Below are 22,966 nucleotides of genomic sequence, written 5' to 3'. Positions count from 1 at the left end.
TTAACTTTGGGGAGCGATTTTTGTAAATTGTTTGGGGCGCAGATTTTGAGAGAATTTTTCAGAGTAGGAATTGTAGCCCTTCAAGTACATGTATAGAATTTTATACTGTCTGTAAAATATAATGTCAATTTAATGTGTTCATAAACCTAAAACTGGAACATTGTATGTAAAATTGGCCGTGATCAATGTGATTGTAAATTATAACTCGGAGTGAATTTCGATGCTTCATACTTATGATAGTCGTTTTAAGTGTTATCTCTAATAAGTGTTGAAGCGCAGGGAAGAAAAATCTTTGTCCGACACCCCGAAACGTCCACATCTACGTAACATACCTACCGGTACAAATTTGTTAGAATTTTCTTCCGTTGACGCTGAAAAAAAAACGGCACGGCGAGGACTGTTTCTTCAGTCTTTATTGCAACCACAGAAGGACCATGTAAATATTAAGAATTCAGCTGTTTGAGCAGCTTTGTTAGGATTTTAACCCCATCCCTACTCAACTGTAAAATTATTGCCTTCAAGTTCTTAAGTTTTTAACAATAGAACGTACAACTTAGATCTATGAGACATTTTGTACCTTTTTCCAAAATTTCATTGTTAAAACAGTATTACTAGTCCAGGCAAAACAAACATGAACGCCTAAGGCTGATTTTTATTGTTCGTAACAAATTGGCAATTGGCAAAACTGTGTCAATTTTGCCTGGACTATACATTATTTGCATGGACGACGACATCCGCACTGCTAACACAAAACGCACGACATTGCTGTCTTTTTAACGATTGTATTCTACATATTTTGTACAAAATAAACTCATTCATGTCGAACTGGTTTATTTACAACAACACTACAAACAGCCCCCATTAGTAACTGTCAGGGGTCGGGGCCACCCCATACCGGTTCTCTTTGGTGCGTTCCCCGGCCCAATACTGGCGGTTACGTTCCGCCCGCATCGCCATGTCACGCGCCGTTTCTTTGTGGCGTAACGAGCACTCTTTGAAATCCGCAAGCAAATCTGTGCAGACTTTCAAGCCGCGCTCGAGACCATAAGCCTCCAGGCAATCCAAAGTTTTCAGTTCCAAGTCGGCGCAGCGGCTGCCCCATTGGTGGCTCGCGACGGAGCCGGTGAAGTCTGTTAAGAAGTTCTTCAAGAGTGGCGACAAGGACATGGTTCTGGAAGTTTTGAGGTTATGGTTATGTCATCTCGGGTTTCGTAACGCAACGATTTAAACTAAAGGAGGCGTGTGAATGGGGGATGGAGCACTTACGTGTGGAGAAGTTCAATTCAATTTTTGTTCGTTCGGTTTTTAATGAATTTGTTTTGTAATTTTTGCAATTGGGGTTTATTTTGACACTTGACAGTTGGTGGTGCCGTTTAGTTGGTTGTGTTGGCAACAGGGCAACCGTGAAATTGCGCTTTTGGGAAAGATCCATAAGCGCGAGTGTACGTTAGAGCCGCAAAGATCGTAAGCGCGGAAAATTGTGTCAAATGTTTGAAATTCAAGGTTTGACACAAGATGGCGCAACTTTACAAAGTCGAATTTGCCCGTCCAATTTTGTAGATTTGGTGGCAAATTATTTTTTAGGCGACCTTAACTAAAAACTGACTTTATTTAAATCGTTTAATTTTTGATATATTTGAACTTCTACCTGTCACATACAATATGTCCCCGGATTGAGTTCACAAGAGGAAAAAAAACGTTATTTTTCATTTTACGAAAAAATAACAAAAGAATAATATTTTTTGCTTAATTTAAAATAAATAAATCTTTAATTAAAACTTTAATATTAAGCTGGGTTCTCAAAATCGAAAAAAACAAAGAATAACGAAGAACTTTTTTATTTTTGACTTTGCAAAAGATGTCAAAGGAATGAAATTTGTTCCTTAATTCAAACCAATTTCCACTATTTGATTGACCCATTACCTGTTTCAGCACATAGTTCAATTCTAACTCGTAATTCTTTAAGACCGTTTCGAATTTCCTCAATTATTGTTAAGGATGCAATTGCATTTTTTCCAATTTTTTAATACTAATTACACATTATTGGATAAATTTTTCTTTAATCTTTAACGCACTATTTGATATTGCGAATCCACAGCCTGCTATTATTTAAATACGATTACCAAAATTTAATAAATAAAAATAATAATAAAAATAAATAAATAATAATTTTGAAATTTTAATTGCAGATTTATCTGTTTTGAAATAAGCAAAAAATGTTATTCCTTTCTCAATCAATCCGGGGACATACTGTAGATGGCGCCACTTTTAAGTCAAATTCTGCTTGTAATAAAAAAACAGTTTTTTTCTTAAAATTCTGTAATTTTGACATATTTAAAGTTCCAGACTTGCAACATAGATGGCGCCACTTTTCAGTCAAATTTTGAGAGATATATTTTTTTATCCTATAATTTCTGACATATTTGAAGTTCTAGATCAGAGACATAGATGACGCCACTTTTAAGGCAAATTACGCTTGAAATTAAAAAAAGTATATATTTGAAGTTCCATACTTGCCACACAGATGACGTCACTTTTCAGTAAAATTCTTCGGGAAATTGAATGCGATTTAAGTATTTGTGTATGTAACACTCGAATTCAAATTAAATTTTCGTATTTTTTTTTACTTATCTGCTGATAAACTTTGCTCCGTCCTAATCAACAGCTTCACCAACCAAATTAGTCCTCCACTAGTTTCTGCTTAAAATGGTTCGATCGTTCCTCAAACTCCCCTTCCTTACAACTTCTTCTTTCAGATCCGTTTAACACTTCTGTGGTCGCTTCTCTGTTTAACCACCTGCAGAGAAATCTTCGAAGACGACAAATACCGCGTCACCAACATCACTCTCGACGCAAACAAACCTCTAACTCTACCAGAACTGAAAGGAACGCACGTAGTGCTGAAACATCTCAGCGGAACTTTACACGCAGCCTCCTTATCGCGCTTGAATGTCACAGACCTGGAGCTCCACTTCGAAAGAATCGATGAAATCGAGCCGGGAGCTCTCTGCTCGTCACCGTCGCTCAAATCTCTCAGTCTTTACGTGGGTAAGAAGCCGATAACAGTCACGAGAGAAACTCTGAAGAACTGTCAGGACTTAGAATCGCTGATTATAGGGGAGTTTTATTTCAGCCACAGCTCGATGGAAGAGGATGCGGCCACTGACCTTCCCAAACTAAAAACTCTCACTCTTTTAGGAATTCATTTCGGTAATCTCACAAGAAACAACTTCAGACATCTTCGGGCGTTGCAACACCTCATTTTACAAGAGTGTAAAGTTGAGGAAATCGCAGCAGAGGCGTTCCAAGACTTGGCGGAGTTGCAGGAGCTGGAGATTAGCCCAGCGCCCACTGTCAACACCTTCTTTAGGAACAAGGTGAAGGTTAACAGTCTTACCTTCGAGGGCTTCAGAGGAACTCTGCAAAGAGCGAGTTTCACCGTCGCACAACTCCATCTCCGCTCTTACGACTTGGCTGAGATCGAACCAGGAGCTGTGTGTTCATCGGCTTCGTTGAAACGCTTCAAGCTTGAATTCCAAGCAGTGCAGATGGTGGAAATCACCAGAGAGACGCTCCAGAACTGCGAGGACTTGGAGGAATTGGTGCTGAAAGGTACAGTCAGCTCGGTGGCCACCAGGACTCGAACCAACACCTTTCATGGTTTGGCGAATCTACGAAAACTGTCTTTGGAACAGGTGAAAATCGATCGTCTCTCAAAAGACACGTTCAAGGACTCTGTGGCGTTGGAGGGGTTGAGTTTGATCGACAACTACTTCAGGGAGGTTGACGGGGATGCTTTCAGCAATTTCGCGCGTTTGAAGGAGGTGAAAATTCGTCTCTTAGCGTCTCCAGAGTTCAACTTTGAGTCGCTATTTAAAAACGGAGTTAAAGTGGAGAAACTCACACTTGGAGGACTGCGTGGGAAGTTGTTCACACCACAACTCCACGTCAACGAACTCCATCTGATTTTCGACGATTTGGAGGAGTTGGAAGGCGCGATTTGTGCGTCTGTGAAGAAGTTCGGTCTTAAGATCGACAGACACGACAACGTCACCTTGACGAAGGAAAGTCTAAACTGTCAACACCTAGAAGAATTGTCTTTGAGTGGAAGTCGGAGAGAGCCGCCTCAAATTCAAGTCGACGCTTTCAACAACTTATCAAACTTGAAGGTTCTTCAGTTGGACAACTTCAACTTTACTCGGGTGAAAAGAAGCTACTTCAGAAAACTCGCGTCTTTAGAAAGATTAGTTCTTTCTGCATGCTTCGTGGCGGAGTTTGACAATGACGCTTTTGACGACCTTAAATTCCTGAAGGTTCTGCAGATTTCCGACAACTTTCAGTTCAAGCACCTCCCGGAGAATTTGTTTACGAAAAATTCGCAACTAGAGAAGTTGTTGCTTTTTAACAACCAAATTGCAGAACTGACTTGGGATGAGTTTAAAGGATTGTCTGCATTGACCACGCTGAGCTTGAGGGAGAATCCAATTCGGTCTTTTGACGCGGAGAAAATTGCGCAAAATGTGCCGAGTTTGAAGAGGTTTGATATCGTTTGGACTTTTAAGAGACGCAAAGAGTATTTTCGGTTTGTTGAGGAGTTGCGGAAGAGGCTAGAGTCGGTGGAGTTTGCGGTTTTTCAAGAGCCGTTCGTTTAAAATGTCAACCGTTTTGTATGTAATAAATTTGGCGGTTTAATTTAAAGTTGTCTTTTTTTTAAGTACAGACAAGGCCGCAATTACAGTTGCAAAGGCCATCCAAGGTCACAAATTGTTATCGTGTAATTTGTTCTTGTTGCAAATGTGGTGTTATATAAACTCGGTTTTGAGGTATAAAAGACGATCTGTCAATGTAATGTGTCGCAAAATAATAGCCAACAGCTTTAAATATCCCTCAAAATTTGACTGAAAAGTGGCGTCATCTATGTGTCAAGTCTGGAACTTCAAATATGTCAAAATTACAGGATTTTAAGAAAAAAAATTGCTTTCTTTTAATTTCAAGTATAATTTGACTTAAAAGTGGCGCCATCTATGTGTCAGGCCTAGAAGTTTAAATATGTCAAAAATTAGAAAATTAAAAAAAGTTTTTCTTTTAAATATCCGTCAATATTTAACTGAAAAGTTACGCTATCTATGTGTAAAGTCTGGAACTTTAAATATGTCAAAATTACATGATTTTAAGAAGAAGAAGTTTTTTATTTCAAGCAAAATTTGACTTAAAAGTGGCGCCATCAATGTGACAGATCTAGAACTTCAAATATATTAAAAATTACTGGATTTAAAAAAACACATATTTTTTTAATATCCTTCAAAATTTGATTGAAAAGTGGGACCATCTATGTGTCAAGTCTAGAACTTCAAATATGTCAAAATTACAGAATTTTAAGAAGAAATACTTTTTTTATTTTAAGCAAAATTTGACTTAAAACTGGCGCCATCTATGTGACAGGTCTAGAACTTCAAATATTACTAGATTTAAAAAAACTTTTCTAAACTATTCCTCCAAATTGACTGAAAAGCGGCACCATCTATACCAGAGCTCATTACTATCAGTCCATTTATTAAAAAATTAAGTTGGCAGCAGCCCTTAGCGATTTTTATCGGTAGCAATTGGCAGCAAATGCGTTTGACTTTGACGCAACTGTGACATGCGTAGACGATAATCGTCTTTCACAACACTGCTAAAACTTGTTAAATCTCTATTAAAATTATTGTTTTGCAACAAATTTTTAATTAGTAGTTAATTAATAGACTCAACTTTGACAACGTGTTAATCTCAAAAATCGCTACATTCAATTTTCCCCTAATTTTCTCCCTAAGGAATTGAAAGCCTGATTTACACCCAAAAATTTTCGAAAATTTACATTAGAGAGTGGACTGATAGCAATGAGCTGCACTTTACATGTAAGGTTTAGAAATTCATAAACTGGAAATAAGAAAAACAAGTTTATTAGTGATGGTCTCACAATTTGGTGACAATTTGACAAATGTGACAGTTCATGTTGAGTTTAAAAAAAACAGCATTGTGTAACTCGCTCTGCTGAACGACCAATCGTAGAGCAGCATTTTGAATTTGACGCCTTCCAAAATTCCAAATCTGTTTTCAGGTTTCTTAAAATACGTCAAAAATTTGAAATAAAAAAATAAATAGAAATGAAAGACAAAATGTATGATTTACTCATTTTGATAGTGGAAAAAACGTAATAAACATGCGGGCCTTAAATATCTCTATTAGAGTCATAAAATTCCTTGTTTTCCATTTTTTTGAGTTCTTTTTATGTTATTTTAGTTTTCTTTTTTATTTCTAGTATTAAAATTTCTCAAAATTCAAATATGTACTTGAGATTTTGCTGAACGTTTTGATTCTTAGGCTCTTCCATGTTCATTCTTCGAATTCTGCATAACTTTTCTTAATTTTTTTTTATCAATTTCATTAATTTTGTATTTTGATAAGACCAACAAATTGTTTTCTTTTATCTAATCTCCTGGAATGTGGAAGTCGAACCTGAAGACAAAAATATCAAAGTTTTTATAACCTCCGACCTTGCGCGTGTTAACAACACCCATCATTTCTTCTTCTTTTGACCATCTAGTAACAAGATTTCACGTAACAATGATAACCTTTCCTGGCGATATTCTGTATCTAAACAAACTCATTTCATTTCGACTCTCCGACAAAAATGGTTCGCTTTTTCCCAAACCTCTTTTAATTTACCTAACACTTCTTTTTGCAGATCCGCTTCGTCCTCTTCTCTCTGTTCCTCCACGCCACCACTTGCGAAGACGTGAGATTCGACGTCGAAAATGTTACACCGGAAGAGAACAAACCGGTGACATTACCACCAGAAGCAGGAACCCACGTCCTCATCATGAACATCAACGGAACTCTACATGCGGACTCTTTGGCACAGTTGAGCGTCACGAAGTTAGAAGTGGATGTCAAAACGAAGGACCAAATCGAACCGGGCGCGGTTTGTTCCCCACAGAAGTTGAAATCTCTTCGGATTTACGTAGGGAGAGGAAGACCCGTAACAGTGACTGATAAAGTACTGAAGAATTGTGAGAAACTGGAGGAGTTGCACGTTAAGGGAGTTAATTACGAGCACCTGCCGGTTACCACGGAGGCAGTTAGTCATTTAACCAACTTAAGAGTTCTTAGTTTCTCCTATTTGATATTCCACAATGTTACGAAAGAAAACTTCGGGAGTTTAGGGTCGTTGGAAAATCTCACTTTTAATCATTGTGTGTTTTATGGAATTGACACGGACTCCTTTACTGGTTTGAGGAATTTGAAGAACTTCCGGGTGTCAACGTCGAAAGATTTAAACATCTGGGCTAAAGTCCCAATGAAAGCAGAAAACTTCACTCTTGAGGGTCTCAACGGCACTCTGCACAAATCCCAATTGGACGTCAAAGAACTCCATGTTAAAGCCGACCAGTTGGAGCACATAGAAGCCGGTGGTTTATGTCCCTCGTCTTCAGTAAAACACTTGGAGGTGGAGTTTTGTCACCACACCCAATTAACTTCACCAGAGAAACCTGGAGGTGTTGAGGATCAAAGCCGACAATCACAAGAGTGAAGTTGACGCCAACACCTTCCACAATCTTGCAAAGTTGAAGAACCTGATTTTGGAAGGTGTGAAGATTAAACACCTCACCAAAGACACTTTCAAGGATTCGCTTCTTTTGCAAAACTTGAAGTTGTGCAACGACAAAATCCACAAAGTTGATGAGGACGCTTTCAACCATTTGCAACACTTGAAGACCGTGGAGTTGTGTCTCCACCGAACTGGAAATACCCGGATGCTCTTCGCTAACACAATCAAAGTGGAGGAACTCACCCTCTCGAATTTGGGGGGTAAGTTGTACCTTTCATGTTCTAAAAATCTGGAATTTGCCTCACCCAGTAGTCACTGAAGAAGTAACAAGTCTTCCAAAATTCATTGCTTTGGTATTAAAATTGGCGAACTTACAGATTTTAATAGAAAATTTTGGATTTTGAGTTTGACCTCCAAATAAAATGTTCCAAAATTTTTAATTCTTGTTGTAAAAATCTGGAATTTGCCATACCTAATAGAGTTTAAATAAGTAACAAGTCCACTAAATTTCATTGCTTTAGTCCTAAAATTGGCTAAATTACACATTTTAATAAAAAAATTGGATTTTGAGTTTGACTTAAAAATAAAAAATTCCAAAATTTTCATTTCTTGTCCAAAAAATGTGGAATTTACCTCACCCAATACCCATTGAACTAATAACAAATCCACAAAATTTCATTGCTGTAGCATTAAAATTGGCGAAGTTACAGATTTAATAGATAATTTTGGATTTTGAGCGCAACCTCCAAATAAAAAGTTCAAAAATTTTCATTTCTTGTTCTAAAAATCTGGAATTATCCACACTCAATAGCTACTAAATAAGTAACAAATCCACAAAATTTCATTGTTTTAGCCGAAATTACAGATTTTAATAGAAAATATTCGGCTGTTAGAATTTTCCAACTCAAAATTCAATATCCTAAACTTTGATAGCCCATAACTCAGTTATTTGTAAACCGATCTTAACGAGTCTTACCTTTTTGGATTCTACGTGAAATTCTGCGTAAAATGAGTACCGATATGTCGCTTCATAAATAAGCGAGATGGCAGCTGTGTTTGAATTAGAGAACGAAAAGCAACTTATTTTCATACTAAATAAATAAAATTTCGAAATTATTGAAGATCGATTTCTAAGCTAAAAAATGCGAGAAAAACGATTTCGAAAACGGTTTTTATATATTCGCCTTACTTCCAGAGATATCAAGCAAAATCGTTTTCGAACCTCCAAAATTTTGACAACCCAAAATTCCAAAAGCCTCTAACTCAGTTATTTGTTGACGGATGAGAAAAATAAGAGTAGTTTTGGATTCAGCGCGAAATTCTGCGTTAAATGAGCACCAACAACCTGAGTTTTCTCCATAAACAAGCTAGAAATCGTCCTATTTTAGCATAAGTTTACATTGCAATTCCTATAAGCGAATTACGGCTGGCATCCAAACATAATCACAGTGGAAATGACACCACATATGAATCACAACAACAACAACAGTAAAAGTCAAGGTCAACACAGAAATAACTCGAAGAAACAAAACAAAACTACATAAAGTTCGTGTAAAACTGGAAGGTCAATGTGAGGTCTCACAACATGGTGCAATTTGACGTCAGCGCCGGTTTCCCTGGTATTTCCAAGATCGCGTGGTCAACTAAAACCGCTTCTTCTGCGGTCGCTAAAAAGGAAATTATTCAGTAGCCAACCACAACTAACTCAATTAGTTGTTTTTAGACAGTGGTGTGCAACAGATCTCTACTCTTAAAAAGAAGGGAAAATGACTCATATCTACGCCCTCATCCTTCTGCTGGCGATGTCCACTTCTGTCTTGGCGTGGAGCCGCGAAACTCACCTTTTAATCAAAAACTTGTCCCAAGACAACATCATAACCACCGTCGTCACAAACGTCGACTGCTTCGACTTCGAAAAAGGCGGTGGCCCCCAGGATGTGTTCCAAAACGTCTCGATTCCCTCAGGAGGCTCCGAAGACCGCCGAATTGAAGTGAACCAAGTGGCGACCAATTCCCCCTTCACGATGACTTTATGGTTCTCGGATTTTACCATGGACTGGTTCAGGATCAACCAGAAGTACGCCTTGGGTACCGCCGAAGCAAACTTCTCGCATTTCGGGAACAGGACTGTCAATTACAGGAAGAGCGGGAACTCGATTTTCATCACAGTAAAAGACGACTGATTTTATTTAACACGCAATAAAAATTTTACCCCAAAACTATATTGACGTTATTCCCCGAAATCCGGTACGTGATGGAAAAGGGCGCATCGTACTTAAAGTCCGCGTCTCCTTCCCCAATCGCGTGCTTCATGTTGATGGTAAAACTGCCCTTTTCGCCCCCCAAAAACTGGAACTCCATCGTCAACGGGCACTTGGACGCAAACGCGTTGATCTCCAGCCTTCGCTCGATCACGCGTTTCGCCGGAATAGACGCACCTTTGAACTTCTCCACGGGGCCGCTGCCCTCTTCGAAATCGTGGGGGTCCACGTTGCTCACCACGATATTCTCAACGGGCACATTGCGCCGGTTCTGGATGACGAGGTGCGTTTCCCTGGTCCAACTTATAAGAGTGAGCGCGGACAGCGACGTGAAGGAGGTGGCGGCGAAGAAGCACAAGAGAATTCCCTTCATTTCGACGTGTTCTGGAGAACAAAAACGGTTAAAACGGTCGTGTTGGGACAAGGGGGCAACTCACTGCGGTTCTGTTGGAGGCTCTCGCGGAATTGACTCCGGCGCGGTCGAAGAGAGCTTAAGTCCGCGCGCTCGGGATTCTCCGGGGGATTTCCTCGTTGCTTAACTGCACTGAGTTAATCTCTGGGTTTGCGATCTGTGGCGGCCTTGAAATAAATTGGACGCAAATTAATCAGTCATTTAATTTGCTTAATTAGGTCTTGTTGAAAACGTAACTATGGCAACAGACAACGTAGCTATGGCAATACACAACGTAACCATGATAACACACAACATCACCATGGTTACAGCAAAGAGCGCGTAATTTAAAAACCAGTAAGGGTCGTGATACAAATGGAATCTAATTGGCTTATTTATTGACGTATCTGAATAGATCGAAGAGTTTTGCATCATCGTGAAATTCTGCGCAAAATGAGCACAAATAATTTAACATTGGTCTGAAAATAAGCGAAATATCGACCGAAAAAGTCATGAAATGAAATAAAAAAATTTTTTGACTATCCAAAAACAAATTCTTAACAAAAAAAAACGATTAAGCACAGCAGAACCTTCAAAAATTTGGCCCTCTGGCAATTACCCAAAAAATTCAAAAAGCCATAACTCAGTTATTTGTTGTCGGATCTGAATTTCAATCCTTCATTTGGAATAAGCGACAAATTCTGCGTAAAATGATGTATAATAACGCAAGTCTACTCAAAAAAATAAGTGACAAATCGATATCAGCAGAAGTTTTAACCATGAATTTTTGCAAAAAACTGAAACTTTTGACTTTTGGAAAATCTAAGATTTTCGCAGTTTTCTGGCTTGAATTCGCAAAGAAGAGCTCGAAATCTACAAAACCATCAATTTTTATCAAGATTCAACGGCTGAATTGCAAGAAAACAGCAGAAATCTGCACGAATTTATTAGATTTTATAGAGAAATTCCCTTATTTCGATGCAAAACGACAATTTCTCGCTGATTTTCGCAGTTGGACTATTTTTTACGTAAAAAATGACGAGAAATACGATGGCGCAAAGCTCATCTCAATACCTCTTATAGTTTCCAAGATATTGAGCACGAATTGTTTCAAACCTCCAAAAATTTGGCCCTTGGCGACAACCCAAATATTCAAAAAGCCATAACTCAGTTATTTGTTCAAAAAAAAATTAAAAGATTTTGCATTTTTGGATTCAGCGTGACATTCTGCGTAAAATGAGCCCAAATTTGTTTAGTTTGCTTCATAAAAAAACGAGGCATTGGCAAAAAACTGTTTTAAAGAAGTCATTTTGAGGTAATTTCAATCACTGTCTTCAAGGTAAAAACGACGTTTAATAGCTTTGAATTATACATCAGTCGAAAGAGGAGCTCAAAATCTATCCAGTGGCCAAATTTCAGATCTATTGGACAAATAGTTTACGAGTTATGGCCAAAAATAAATAAATGAAAAATTTTCATCGTTTGATGTCGGTTTTTTTTTTCGCGAAAAATCGACTATTGAATGTTGGGCCGTCGAGAACTTTTTCTAACGTAAAATGAGCCGAGAAAAACCATGCCGCAAACCGCATCTCAATATCTCTAATAGTTTTCAAGATATTGAATTTTAAAAATTAGGAAAAATTGGGAAAACTGAAAATCAACTATCCGAAACTTTGATCGGCCATAACTCAGTTATTTGTTGTCGGATCTGAATTTAAATCCCAGATTTGGATTCTGCGTAAAATTCTGCGTTCACTGATGTATAATAACTCAAGTTTACTCGAAAAAGAACTATTTTTTATACAAAAAAATAACGAAAAAAACAATGGCGGAAACGGTTTCCCTATATTTCTAATAGTTTCCGAGATATCGAGCACTAAATGTTTCAGAGCTCCAAAAATTTTGCCCTATGGCGACAACCCGAAATTTCAAACGCTTCTAATTCGGTTATTTGTTGACGTACGTTTAAAAGTTGCACAGTTTTCGATTCTGCGTGAAATTCTGCGTTAAATGAACCCAAAGAACTTGAGTTCGCTTCACAATTAAACGAGAAATTGACCGAATTCGGTATTCAGAGGATCTTTTTGGGGTTAGAATTTCCTCCGTTGTTCGTTTGCAATCTGTGACAACCTTGAAGTAAATTGAACGCAAATTTATTAATGAATTAATTAATTAATTTGCGTTCAATTTACTTCAAGGTTGTCACAGATTGCTCTGTCTAATTAGGTCTTACTTATTTATTCACAAAAAACGTAACTATGGCAACCGACATTGTAACTATGGCAACACACAACATAACCATGACAACAGACAACATAACCATGGTTACAGCAAAGAGCGCGTAATTTAAAAAACAAGTAAAGAAGTCGTGTTTCCAGTTGAAGAAAAAGTAAAAAGACTCGACAGAGATGTAAAAGGCAGTTATGTTTGATGAAAGTGTCAATTAGTGGCGTTGGGCTTTTCCGGTGGATTTCCTCCATCGTTGGTTAACTGTGTATGTTGAAATGAATTAGACGTTAATTAATTAGTAATTTGCATAATTAGGGACTTACCTTTCAGTGATGTTTCAAACGCGTCACCTCCTTGCCGTGCTTTTTCCGAAGATGTTCCTTGAACTCGCACTTCGACATCGTTTCAAATCCGCATTTCCTGCACTCATGCCGCCGACTTACTTGCCCCTGTATGTGAATTTCAAGCGATTTTTTATACCTCGTCCTGAAACCGCAGTGGTGGCACTCAAACCATCGCCCTGAGTCGCCTTCTGAATGTTTCTCGATTTTATGGCGAACTACACGACCTTTCGTTTTCGATAAGAAGTCGCACTGATCACATTCAAACCAGTTGATTTCAGCGGCTTTCGCGTGTTTATGGTATTTGTGCGATTTCAGCTCGAAACCACTTTTAGCTTTGTAGTCGCAGTGATCGCATCCAAACCATTTGCGGTCTTTGGAGTGGTGGCGGCGGGTGTGGGCAATGAGCTCGGTTTTGGTTTTCGATTTGTAGCTGCAGTCATGGCAACACAACCACTGAATTTCGTCGAATTTTGTGTGTTTTCTTAGTTTGTGGCGGTTCAGAGCCTTCTTTGTTGTGGTTCTCATACTGCATTCGTCACATTTGAACGGTTTTCCTCGGTGTGTTTCCTTTTTATGATCGGCAATTCTGTACTTCAGTTTCGCTTTGTAATCGCATTGATCACAATGAAACCACTGAATTTGATCGTCTGGTAAATGTTGGATTATTATGTGTCGGTCTAACATCGCTTTCTTTGTTGTTTTAAAGCCGCATTCATCACAGACTCTACTCTTATTTCCCGTTCGTCTTTTCCTCCGTTTCTTAGGTGGTGTTAAGACTTTCGATCCCTCAAAAGTTGCGACTAAACTTGGATGGCTCTTCAGTGTGTGCTTGAGCCAATCAAGCCTAAAATGAGTTTGGTAATTGCAGATCTTACATGCATAACACGTCGTCACGTTCATCCGAACATCCTTCTTATAAACGTGACTGTCTTGAATGTGCTGCTTGAAGAAGACGGTAGAGTCCGTTGAAAACTCACAGTCTAAACACCGGTAGCCCTCCAACTCCGCGCTCTTGCAGTCAAAACCTTCCAGCTCCGCTTGATGCCGCTTCGCGTGGTTGAGCATGAAGAACATGGAAGTCGTCTTGAACCGACAGAATCTGCACCGATGAACGCTCCAGTTTTTGGCGATTTTCAGCCTCGTCGTCTCTTCGGAATATTCCAACGCCATCATTATCAATTCCTGCGTTATCGAAATTAGTTTGCTATTTTCACAGAGGCGCAATTACTCACCGCTGCTGTACAGAAAAGACACAAACATATGCTGACACAAATTTAGCGGTGAAAGTTCCCAGCTACGTCTTGCCAGTTGCCCTCGCTGAATCTCTTCAAGGGAGAGCTTCAAGGAACTTGACCTCGTTGCGCATTTCGACTTCCATAAGAAGAAGAACATTTTTACGAAACTTATTAATGTTTTGCGTGTCAAATTCAAACGGATAGTCAACTAGAAAACGTAACTATGGCAACAGACAACGTAACCATGGCAATACACAATGTTGCCATGGTAAGACACAACGTAACCATAGTTATAGTAAAGGCCGCGTAATTTGAAAATCAAATAAATGGGTAGTATTTCCAGTGAATTGGGAATTTTAGGTGGGTAGCAAATTTGGTACAAGAAATTGTACAAAATCTTGCGTCGGGTAAAAAAGGCGAAATATCAATCTTACTAAAAATTCACTAACTGAGACTTTAAACGCTTGTAACTCAGTTATTTGTAGACCTGCGTTAATGGCAAGACCGGATTTTTATGTAAAAAAGCGCGAGAAAAACTATGGTAAAGCGTTTTATTATCTGTCGTAGTTTCTGAGTTATCGAGGGTTATACAAGAAAGAATTAACTAACTGAGACTTTAAACGCTTCGAACTCAGTTATTTGTAGTCCTACGTTAATGGCAAGACCGGATTTTTATCTAAAAAATTGCAAGAAAAACAATGACAAAAACCTCATTTTTCTATCTGTCATAGTTTCGGACTTATCGAGGTTTATACAAAAAGAGGAAAAAATCACTAACCGAGACTTAAATCGCTTCTAACTCTGCTATTTGTAAACCTATGTCAATAGTAAGACCGGATTCTTATGTAGCAAATTGCGAGAAAAACGACTGTTAAAACCGCGTCTTTCTATCTGTCATAGTTTCGAAGTTATGGAGGCTTATACATGGAGGAACTTAAAATTCACTAACCCAGACTTCACACGCTTCTAACCCAATTATTTGTACACCTAGGTTAATGGCAAGACCGGATTCTTATGTAAAAAACCGCGAGAAAAACGATGGTAAAAACCGCATCTATCTATCTGTCATAGTTTCGGAATTATCGAGGTTTATACATGGAAAAACTAAAAATTTACTAACCGAGACTTTACACGCTTCTAACCTAATTATATGTAGACCTAGGTTAATAGCAAGACCGGATTCTTATGTAAAAAACCGCGAAAAAAACGATAGTGAAAATCGCATCTTTCTATCTGTCATAGTTTCAGAGTTATCAAGGTTTATACAAAAAGAGGAAAAATCACTAACCGAGACTTAAATCGCTTCTAACTCTGTTATTTGTAAACCTATGTCAATAGAAAGACCGGTTTCTTATGTAGCAAATTGCGAGAAAAACGACTGTCAAAACCGCGTCTTTCTATCTGTCATAGTTTCGGAGTTATCGAGGTTTATACCTGGAGAAACAAAAAAATTCGCTAACCGAGACCTTTAACGGTTGTAACTAAGACATTTGTAAACCTACGTTAATAGCAAGACCGGATGTAAAAAAACGCGAAAAAAACGATGGTATAAACCGCATCTCTCTATCTTTCATAGTTTCAGAGTTATCGAGGTTTAAACATGGAGGAACTGAAAATTCACTTACCGAGACTTAAACTCTTCTAACTGGCATATTTAGAGATCTACGTTGATGACAAAACCGGGTTCTTATGTAGAAAATCGCGAGAAAAGCGACGGTAAAAACTGCATCTTCCTATCTGTCATAGCTTAGAAGTTATCCAGGTTTATACATAGAGGAACTAACAATTCACTAACCGAGACTTTAAACCGCTCTAACTCAGTTAGTTGTAGACCTACGTTTATTGCAAGACCGGATTATTATGCAAAAAACGCGAGAAAAACGATGGTAAAAACCGCATCTTTCTATCTGTCTTAGTTTCGGAGTTATCGAGGTTTATACATAGAGGGACTAAAAATGCCCTAACCAAAACAAAAGATTAAAATTTAAAAAAAAAATGCCAATTTTCAAAGGAGCATGATATTTGTGATGGATACATGTCAATTTTAATTAATAGATGACGCCATAGCTAAATGTCAAGTCTATGGGAAATTGAAAAATTTAATAATAAAAACATAACATTAAAATAACGGTTTTGACGGTCATCAAGAAAACGTAACTATGGCAACAGACAACGTAACCATGGCAATACACAACGTAACTATGGTAACAAACTAACACAACCATGGCAACGCAACACAACACAAATATAACCATGGTTACAGAAAAGGCCGCGGACATTGAAAATCATGCAAATAAAAAGTAGTATTTTCACTTTTTTCCTCTTTTTATTCTCTTCAAATTTACACTTTCTCAACTATTGTCGGTCACGATGTGCAGCGCCTTCTCCACAGTGTTATATCCGTTGTCTTCATTCCCAGAATGCCGCCGAATTATCGAACTAAACAGATGTTCGTCAACCACTTTTTCGTCCTTGTCAGTAAAGTAACTAACAATCAGTCCAATGGTCATCGTAAACAAACAACCAATCAAAGTGTAGTAATAGAAAGATATCTTGAAAAGCATGAAAGTTTCCCCGCTCTGACTCCCCGGGCTTCCCTCGTCAAGCGTGTAATTGGAAGTACCCCCTTCAGTAGACACGGGTTTCTCGGGGAGAGGAATGCGCCCCTGACTTTGGAGGTACTTGGTCGGCAGCGCGAGACAAGTGATCAACGTCAGACCGACCAAACCGCCGTAAAAAGCCCCCTTGGAGTTCGCTCGTCGGAAGAGAACCCCCAGAGTGAACATGCCGAGTAAAGGCCCCGCTGTGATTCCCCCGAATGCTATAGCCAACGGGACTATCCCGCCGAGGTGCTCGAAAACGAAAACCAACGCTGTGCAGACGCCGCCGGCCACCACCACGATGAGTTTCAACGTGCTGCTTTTGGCCTTCTCCGACATCTCCTTCGAGAGGCACTTGGCGATGAAGTCCTCGAAGATCGTCCCCGAAAGACAGTTGAGGTGGGCGGAGAGGGTGCTCAACCCGGCGCTGAAAACTCCGGCGATGAAGAGTCCGGAGAGGCCGGGGATGTCGCCGGCCACGTCTAAAACGTAGTAAGGTAAGAGTTGGTCCTTCCTTTTGATGCGATGGGCGGCGAAGGGGTCGCAGGTTGAGTAGCGGGCGTAGATGATCAGTCCAGTGAAGACACTGGCGGTTTTGACGAGGCTCATTCCCAGGGCGTAGAAAGTAACAGCGCTGGAAGACAGAATACAGAAAATGAAGAACGGCGAAGAGGTGAGAGTACAGTTTGGCGTCTCTTAGTGTTGAAACGGAAAGGAGCTTCTGGATGCAGCCTTGATTCGTGTTGGTCCAAGCCATCCAGAGGAACGTCATGCCGATGAATGGGCCCCAGAAGTTCTCGTTTCGGGTGATGTCAAAGTCGAAGCTAAGACAAATCTTTGTAGTACAGTCGGCAGCAAGAGAAATAAGCCATAGGTCGCTTGTTTGTGGGCCGAACTTAACGAATCTCACGTTTTTGGAATCTACGCGAAATTCTGCGTAAAATGAGACCAACAAACCTTAATTTGCTCCTAAAATAAGCGAGATATTGACGGAATTAGAATTGGACAAATTAAATCCAAAAGTCTAAGAAATTATTTTTCCAAATTTTTCAAAATCGAGATAAGACTTGATTCTTATCTAAAAAGACGCAAGAAAGACGATGGCGCAAACCGTTTCAATTTATCTCTTTTAGTTTCGCAGATATCGGGGTTTGAACATTTGAAAAATTGAAAACCAAATATCCAAAAATTTAAACGGCCAAAACTCGCTTAGTTGTGAGCCAATCTTAACGAATCTTAGATTTTTGGAATCTACGCGAAATTCTGCGTAAAATGAGACCAAAAAAATTCAATTTGCTCCTAAAATAAGCGAGATATCGACGGAATTAGAATTGGACAAATTAAATCCAAAAGTCTAAAAAATTATTTTTCCAAATTTTTCAAAATCGAGATAAGACTTGATTCTTATCTAAAAAGACGCAAGAAAGACGATGGCGCAAACCGTTTCAATTTATCTCTTTTAGTTTCGCAGATATCGGGGTTTGAACATTTGAAAAATTGAGAACTAAATAACCAAAAATTTAAACGGCCAAAACTCGCTTAGTTGTGAGCCAATCTTAACAAATCTTAGATTTTTAGAATCTACGCAAAATTCTGCGTAAAATGAGACCAAATAACTCAAATTTGCTCCCAAAATAAGCGAGATATCGACGGAATTAGATTTGGGCAAATTAAATCCAAAAGTCAAAAATGTAGTTTTTTAAAAAATTTCAAAATCGAGATAAGACTTGATTCTTATCTAGATAAAGACGCGAGAAAGACCATGGCGCAAACCGTTTCAATTTATCTATTTTAGTTTCGAAGATATCGGGGTTTGAACATTTGAAAAAATTGAAATCTAAATATCCTAAAATTAAAACGGCCGTAACTCGCTTATTTGTTGGCCGATCTTAACGAAACTCAGATTTTTGGAATCTACGTGAAGTTCTGCGTTAAATGAGACCCCTCAAATTTCCTTCAAAAATAAGCGAGATATCGGCATTAGATTTGGACAATTTTTCTCTTTTAGTTTCCATTTCTTTTGCTTCTGCCCAGCAAGAAAAACATACTCAAAAATCTCCAGTCGGTGTCCTTCCCCCGCCTTCCTCCACACGTTCCCCAGCCCCCCCGTCGCTCTAACCCCCAGCACCAAAACAGTGGCGACAGCCCCCAGAGTCACCGTGAACTGCAAAGTGTCCGTCCACACCACCGCCTTGAGCCCCCCGATGGTCGTGTAGAAAATACAAACACCGCAGATGACCGGCGTCACCAAATGGAGGTTAATTCCAGTAGCTGCAACCACCACAAACTCAAGAGATGGTAAAGTTAGTCAACACTTACCTGCAGAAAAGGCGAGGGCTGGAATGTACACCACTATTGGCAAAAACAGAACCTGCGACACGGCGAAAAGAAACGACGAGAAAATCCTCGTCTTCTGGTCAAACCTCTTCTCCAGATACTCGTAGACGCTGGTCACTTGCGCGTTGAAGAGGACAGGCAGGTAGACCAGATTCGAAACGATTGTTACAATGAGAAACGCAGGGACGCACAGCCAATAGTTGGCCCCGAATTTGTACACGTCGGCTGGGACCCCCAGTAAGGTGATTCCAGAGATGTGGCTAAAACGAAGAGATTTCCACCGTGAACTCTTGAAGTGCTCCTCTTACCTGGCCACCAGAGACACCACGATCGGAAAAACGTGCATTTTCTTGCTCCCCATCAAGTATTCGCTTGTCGTGGACTGTTTCTTTCCGAAGCAGCCGAAATAGACGCCAATCATGACACTGATGGTGAGCATCGCCGAGAAGATGATGTAGTCGTACCAGGAGAACGAAACTGTGAGGGGTGAAGCCGTCGAGGGGGCGGTGGTGGTGGGTTCTGGATATGTTTGCTCCATTGCAAAACGATCAACTGAGAGAATTATGCTAGCGTTCTTTTGGAGGCAAGTGTGCGTTGTGCAATCAATGAGGTGTTTGCACTTGAAGTAGAACAATAAGAAGCGATTTTGATGTGTTTGTGGAGCTTTGTGAGTTTGAGAATTTAGATTAGTGGTGTGGCCTCCAACTAAACTATCCATCAGAGATGCAACCGAGGACTTGCTTTATTTTTTTTTTCTTGTTTTTGTTGAGTTGTTTGTAGACCTACGACAATAGCAAGATCGGATTCGTATGTAAAAAGTCGCGAGAAAAACGATGGTAGAAACCGCATCTTCTACCTGTCATAGTTTCGGAGTTATCGAGGTTTATACATGGAGGAACTAAAAATTCACTAACCGAGACTTTAAATGCTTCTAACTGAGCTGTTTGTAGACCTACGACAATAGCAAGACCGGATTCATATGTAAAAAGTCGCGAGAAAAACGATGGTAGAAACCGCATCTTTCTACCTGTCATAGTTTCGGAGTTATCGAGGTTTATACATGGAGGAACTACAAATTCGCTAACCGAGACTTTAAATGTTTCTAACTGAGTTGTTTGTAGACCTACGACAATAGCAAGACCGGACTCATATGTAAAAAGTCGCGAGAAAAACGATGGTAGAAACCGCATCTTTCTACCTGTCATAGTTTCGGAGTTATCGAGGTTTATACATGGAGGAACTAAAAATTCACTAACCGAGACTTTAAATGTTTCTAATTGAGTTGTTTGTAGACCTACGACAATAGCAAGACCGGATTCGTATGTAAAAAGTCGCGAGAAAAACGATGGTAAAAACCGCATCTTTCTACCTGTCATAGTTTCGGAGTTATCGAGGTTTATACATGGAGGAACTAAAAATTCGCTAACCGAGACTTTAAATGCTTCTAACTGAGTTGTTTGTAGACCTACGACAATAGCAAGACCGGATTCGTATGTAAAAAATCGCTAGAAAAACGATGGTAAAAACCGCATCTTTCTACCTGTCATAGTTTCGGAGTTATCGAGGTTTATACATGGAGGAACTAAAAATTCACTAACCGAGACTTTAAATGCTTCTAACTGAGTTGTTTGTAGACCTACGACAATAGCAAGACCGGATTCATATGTAAAAAGTCGCGAGAAAAACGATGGTAGAAACCGCATCTTTCTACCTGTCATAGTTTCGGAGTTATCGAGGTTTATACATGGAGGAACTACAAATTCGCTAACCGAGACTTTAAATGCTTCTAACTGAGTTGTTTGAAGACCTACGATAATAGCAAGACCGGATTCGTATGTAAAAATCGCGAGAAAAACGATGGTAAAAACCGCATCTTTCTACCTGTCATAGTTTCGGAGTTATCGAGGTTTATACATGGAGGAACTAAAAATTCGCTAACCGAGACTTTAAATGTTTCTAACTGAGTTGTTTGTAGACCTACGCCAATAGCAAGACCGGATTCATATGTAAAAAGTCGCGAGAAAAACGATGGTAGAAACCGCATCTTTCTACCTGTCATAGTTTCGGAGTTATCGAGGTTTATACATGGAGGAACTACAAATTCGCTAACCGAGACTTTAAATGCTTCTAACTGAGTTGTTTGTAGACCTACGATAATAGCAAGACCGGATTCGTATGTAAAAATCGCGAGAAAAACGTTGGTAGAAACCGCATCTTCTACCTGTCATAGTTTCGGAGTTATCGAGGTTTATACATGGAGGAACTAAAAATTCGCTAACCGAGACTTTAAATGCTTCTAACTGAGTTGTTTGAAGACCTACGATAATAGCAAGACCGGATTCGTATGTAAAAATCGCGAGAAAAACGATGGTAAAAACCGCATCTTTCTACCTGTCATAGTTTCGGAGTTATCGAGGTTTATACATGGAGGAACTAAAAATTCACTAACCGAGACTTTAAATGTTTCTAATTGAGTTGTTTGTAGACCTACGCCAATAGCAAGACCGGATTCATATGTAAAAAGTCGCGAGAAAAACGATGGTAAAAACCGCATCTTTCTACCTGTCATAGTTTCGGAGTTATCGAGGTTTATACATGGAGGAACTACAAATTCGCTAACCGAGACTTTAAATGTTTCTAACTGAGTTGTTTGTAGACCTACGCCAATAGCAAGACCGGATTCATATGTAAAAAGTCGCGAGAAAAACGATGGTAGAAACCGCATCTTTCTACCTGTCATAGTTTCGGAGTTATCGAGGTTTATACATGGAGGAACTAAAAATTCGCTAACCGAGACTTTAAATGCTTCTAACTGAGTTGTTTGTAGACCTACGACAATAGCAAGACCGGATTCGTATGTAAAAGAGCGCGAGAAAAACGATGGTAAAAACCGCATTTTTCTACCTGTCATAGTTTCGGAGTTATCGAGGTTTATACATGGAGGAACTAAAAATTCACTAACCGAGACTTTAAATGTTTCTAATTGAGTTGTTTGTAGACCTACGACAATAGCAAAACCGGATGCGTATATAAAAAAGCGCGAGAAAAACGATACTAAAAACCGCATCTTTCTATCTGTCATAGTTTCGGAGTTATCGAGGTTTATATAGGGAGGAACAAAAAATTCACTAACTGAGACTTAGACTTTTAACTCATTTAGTTGTAGACCTAGATTAATGGCAAGACCGGATTCTTATGTAAAAAATCGCGAGAAAGAAGATGGTAAAAACCGCATCTTTCTATCTGTCATAGTTCCGAAGTTATCGAGATTTATATATGGAGGAAACAAAAATTCACTAACCGAGACTTTAAACGAAAACTTTTAACTTAGTTATTTGTAGACCTACGTAAATGGCAAAACGGATTCTCATGTAAAAAATCGCTAGAAAAACGATGGTAAAAACCGCATCTTTCTATCTGTCATAGTTCCGGAGTTATCGAGGTTTATACATAAAGAAACGAAAAACTTACTAACCGATACTTTAAACGGCTCTAACTCAGTTTATTGTAGACCCACCTAAATGGGAAGATCGGGTTCTTATGTAAGAAATCGCGAGAAAAACGACGGTAAAAACTGCATCTTCCTATCTGTCATAGTTTAGAAGTTATCCAGGTTTATACATAGAGGAACTAACAATTCACTAACCGAGACTTTAAACCGCTCTAACTCAGTTAGTTGTAGACCTACGTTTATTGCAAGACCGGATTATCATGTAAAAAATTGCGTGGAAAATGATAGTAAAAACCGCATCTTTCTATCTGCTTTAATTTCAGAGTTATCTAGATTTATACATAGAGGAATCTTTTGGTGCCAACTGTTACGGATGAAAATTGCCAAGGGTTAGTAATAAACTCTATACGTTGTTTTCCCTGCAGAAAATTTACTAATTTACAAAGGAGCAATTTTAGACAGCAGGATTTGAAAGGGATAAATTAGATACCTGTAATGGATACATGTCATTTTCGATGAATAGATGA

At 39.0% G+C, this 22,966-nt stretch overlaps 6 protein-coding genes across 8 annotated transcripts; 2 read left to right on the top strand and 4 right to left on the bottom strand.

The window, feature by feature from the left end:
• Nucleotides 1-814: 814 nt before the first annotated feature.
• On the bottom strand, nucleotides 815-1,359 carry ND-15 (NADH dehydrogenase (ubiquinone) 15 kDa subunit). Its single transcript, XM_088030968.1, has 2 exons — nucleotides 1,267-1,359; nucleotides 815-1,171 (listed from the first exon to the last, which is right to left on the bottom strand). The coding sequence occupies exon 2, from the start codon at nucleotides 1,165-1,167 to the stop codon at nucleotides 862-864; it is 306 nt and encodes a 101-aa protein (XP_087887094.1). The 5' UTR covers nucleotides 1,168-1,171; nucleotides 1,267-1,359; the 3' UTR covers nucleotides 815-861.
• Nucleotides 1,360-2,662: 1,303 nt separating this feature from the next.
• Nucleotides 2,663-4,698, top strand: LOC148180650 (uncharacterized). The gene is made up of 2 exons (XM_088042935.1): nucleotides 2,663-2,709; nucleotides 2,757-4,698. The coding sequence occupies exons 1-2, from the start codon at nucleotides 2,707-2,709 to the stop codon at nucleotides 4,650-4,652; spliced, it is 1,899 nt and encodes a 632-aa protein (XP_087899061.1). The 5' UTR covers nucleotides 2,663-2,706; the 3' UTR covers nucleotides 4,653-4,698.
• A 1,970-nt stretch (nucleotides 4,699-6,668) lies between these two features.
• Nucleotides 6,669-7,645, top strand: LOC148180649 (uncharacterized). The gene is made up of 2 exons (XM_088048168.1): nucleotides 6,669-6,676; nucleotides 6,728-7,645. Exons 1-2 carry the CDS (start codon nucleotides 6,674-6,676, stop codon nucleotides 7,571-7,573), a joined length of 849 nt encoding a protein of 282 aa, XP_087904294.1. The 5' UTR covers nucleotides 6,669-6,673; the 3' UTR covers nucleotides 7,574-7,645.
• A 2,115-nt stretch (nucleotides 7,646-9,760) lies between these two features.
• Nucleotides 9,761-10,390, bottom strand: LOC148180648 (uncharacterized). 2 transcript variants are annotated; one of them, XM_088048179.1, is made up of 2 exons: nucleotides 10,290-10,390; nucleotides 9,761-10,236 (listed from the first exon to the last, which is right to left on the bottom strand). In XM_088048179.1, the coding sequence occupies exon 2, from the start codon at nucleotides 10,223-10,225 to the stop codon at nucleotides 9,800-9,802; it is 426 nt and encodes a 141-aa protein (XP_087904305.1). In that variant the 5' UTR covers nucleotides 10,226-10,236; nucleotides 10,290-10,390; the 3' UTR covers nucleotides 9,761-9,799. The 2 variants fall into 2 exon arrangements, with proteins under 2 accessions (XP_087904305.1, XP_087904314.1); XM_088048188.1 differs by having other exon boundaries at nucleotides 10,293-10,385.
• On the bottom strand, nucleotides 10,352-14,076 carry LOC148180647 (uncharacterized). Of its 2 annotated transcripts, none has more exons than XM_088048149.1 (3): nucleotides 14,049-14,076; nucleotides 12,796-13,998; nucleotides 10,352-10,431 (listed from the first exon to the last, which is right to left on the bottom strand). In XM_088048149.1, exon 2 carries the CDS (start codon nucleotides 13,987-13,989, stop codon nucleotides 12,799-12,801), a length of 1,191 nt encoding a protein of 396 aa, XP_087904275.1. In that variant the 5' UTR covers nucleotides 13,990-13,998; nucleotides 14,049-14,076; the 3' UTR covers nucleotides 10,352-10,431; nucleotides 12,796-12,798. The 2 variants fall into 2 exon arrangements, with proteins under 2 accessions (XP_087904275.1, XP_087904282.1); XM_088048156.1 differs by lacking the exon at nucleotides 10,352-10,431 and adding an exon at nucleotides 12,502-12,733.
• A 2,326-nt stretch (nucleotides 14,077-16,402) lies between these two features.
• On the bottom strand, nucleotides 16,403-19,526 carry LOC148180646 (sodium-coupled monocarboxylate transporter 2-like). Its single transcript, XM_088044516.1, has 5 exons — nucleotides 19,297-19,526; nucleotides 18,971-19,248; nucleotides 18,700-18,922; nucleotides 17,335-17,475; nucleotides 16,403-17,285 (listed from the first exon to the last, which is right to left on the bottom strand). Exons 1-5 carry the CDS (start codon nucleotides 19,524-19,526, stop codon nucleotides 16,403-16,405), a joined length of 1,755 nt encoding a protein of 584 aa, XP_087900642.1.
• Nucleotides 19,527-22,966: the final 3,440 nt, after the last annotated feature.

The sequence above is a fragment of the Gnatocerus cornutus genome, chromosome 1, assembly GCF_029298725.1.
Source record: "Gnatocerus cornutus isolate USDA-ARS CGAHR chromosome 1, icGnaCorn1.1, whole genome shotgun sequence".
Taxonomy (NCBI): Eukaryota; Metazoa; Arthropoda; class Insecta; order Coleoptera; family Tenebrionidae; genus Gnatocerus; species Gnatocerus cornutus.
This window is presented reverse-complemented; position numbering and strand designations above follow the sequence as displayed.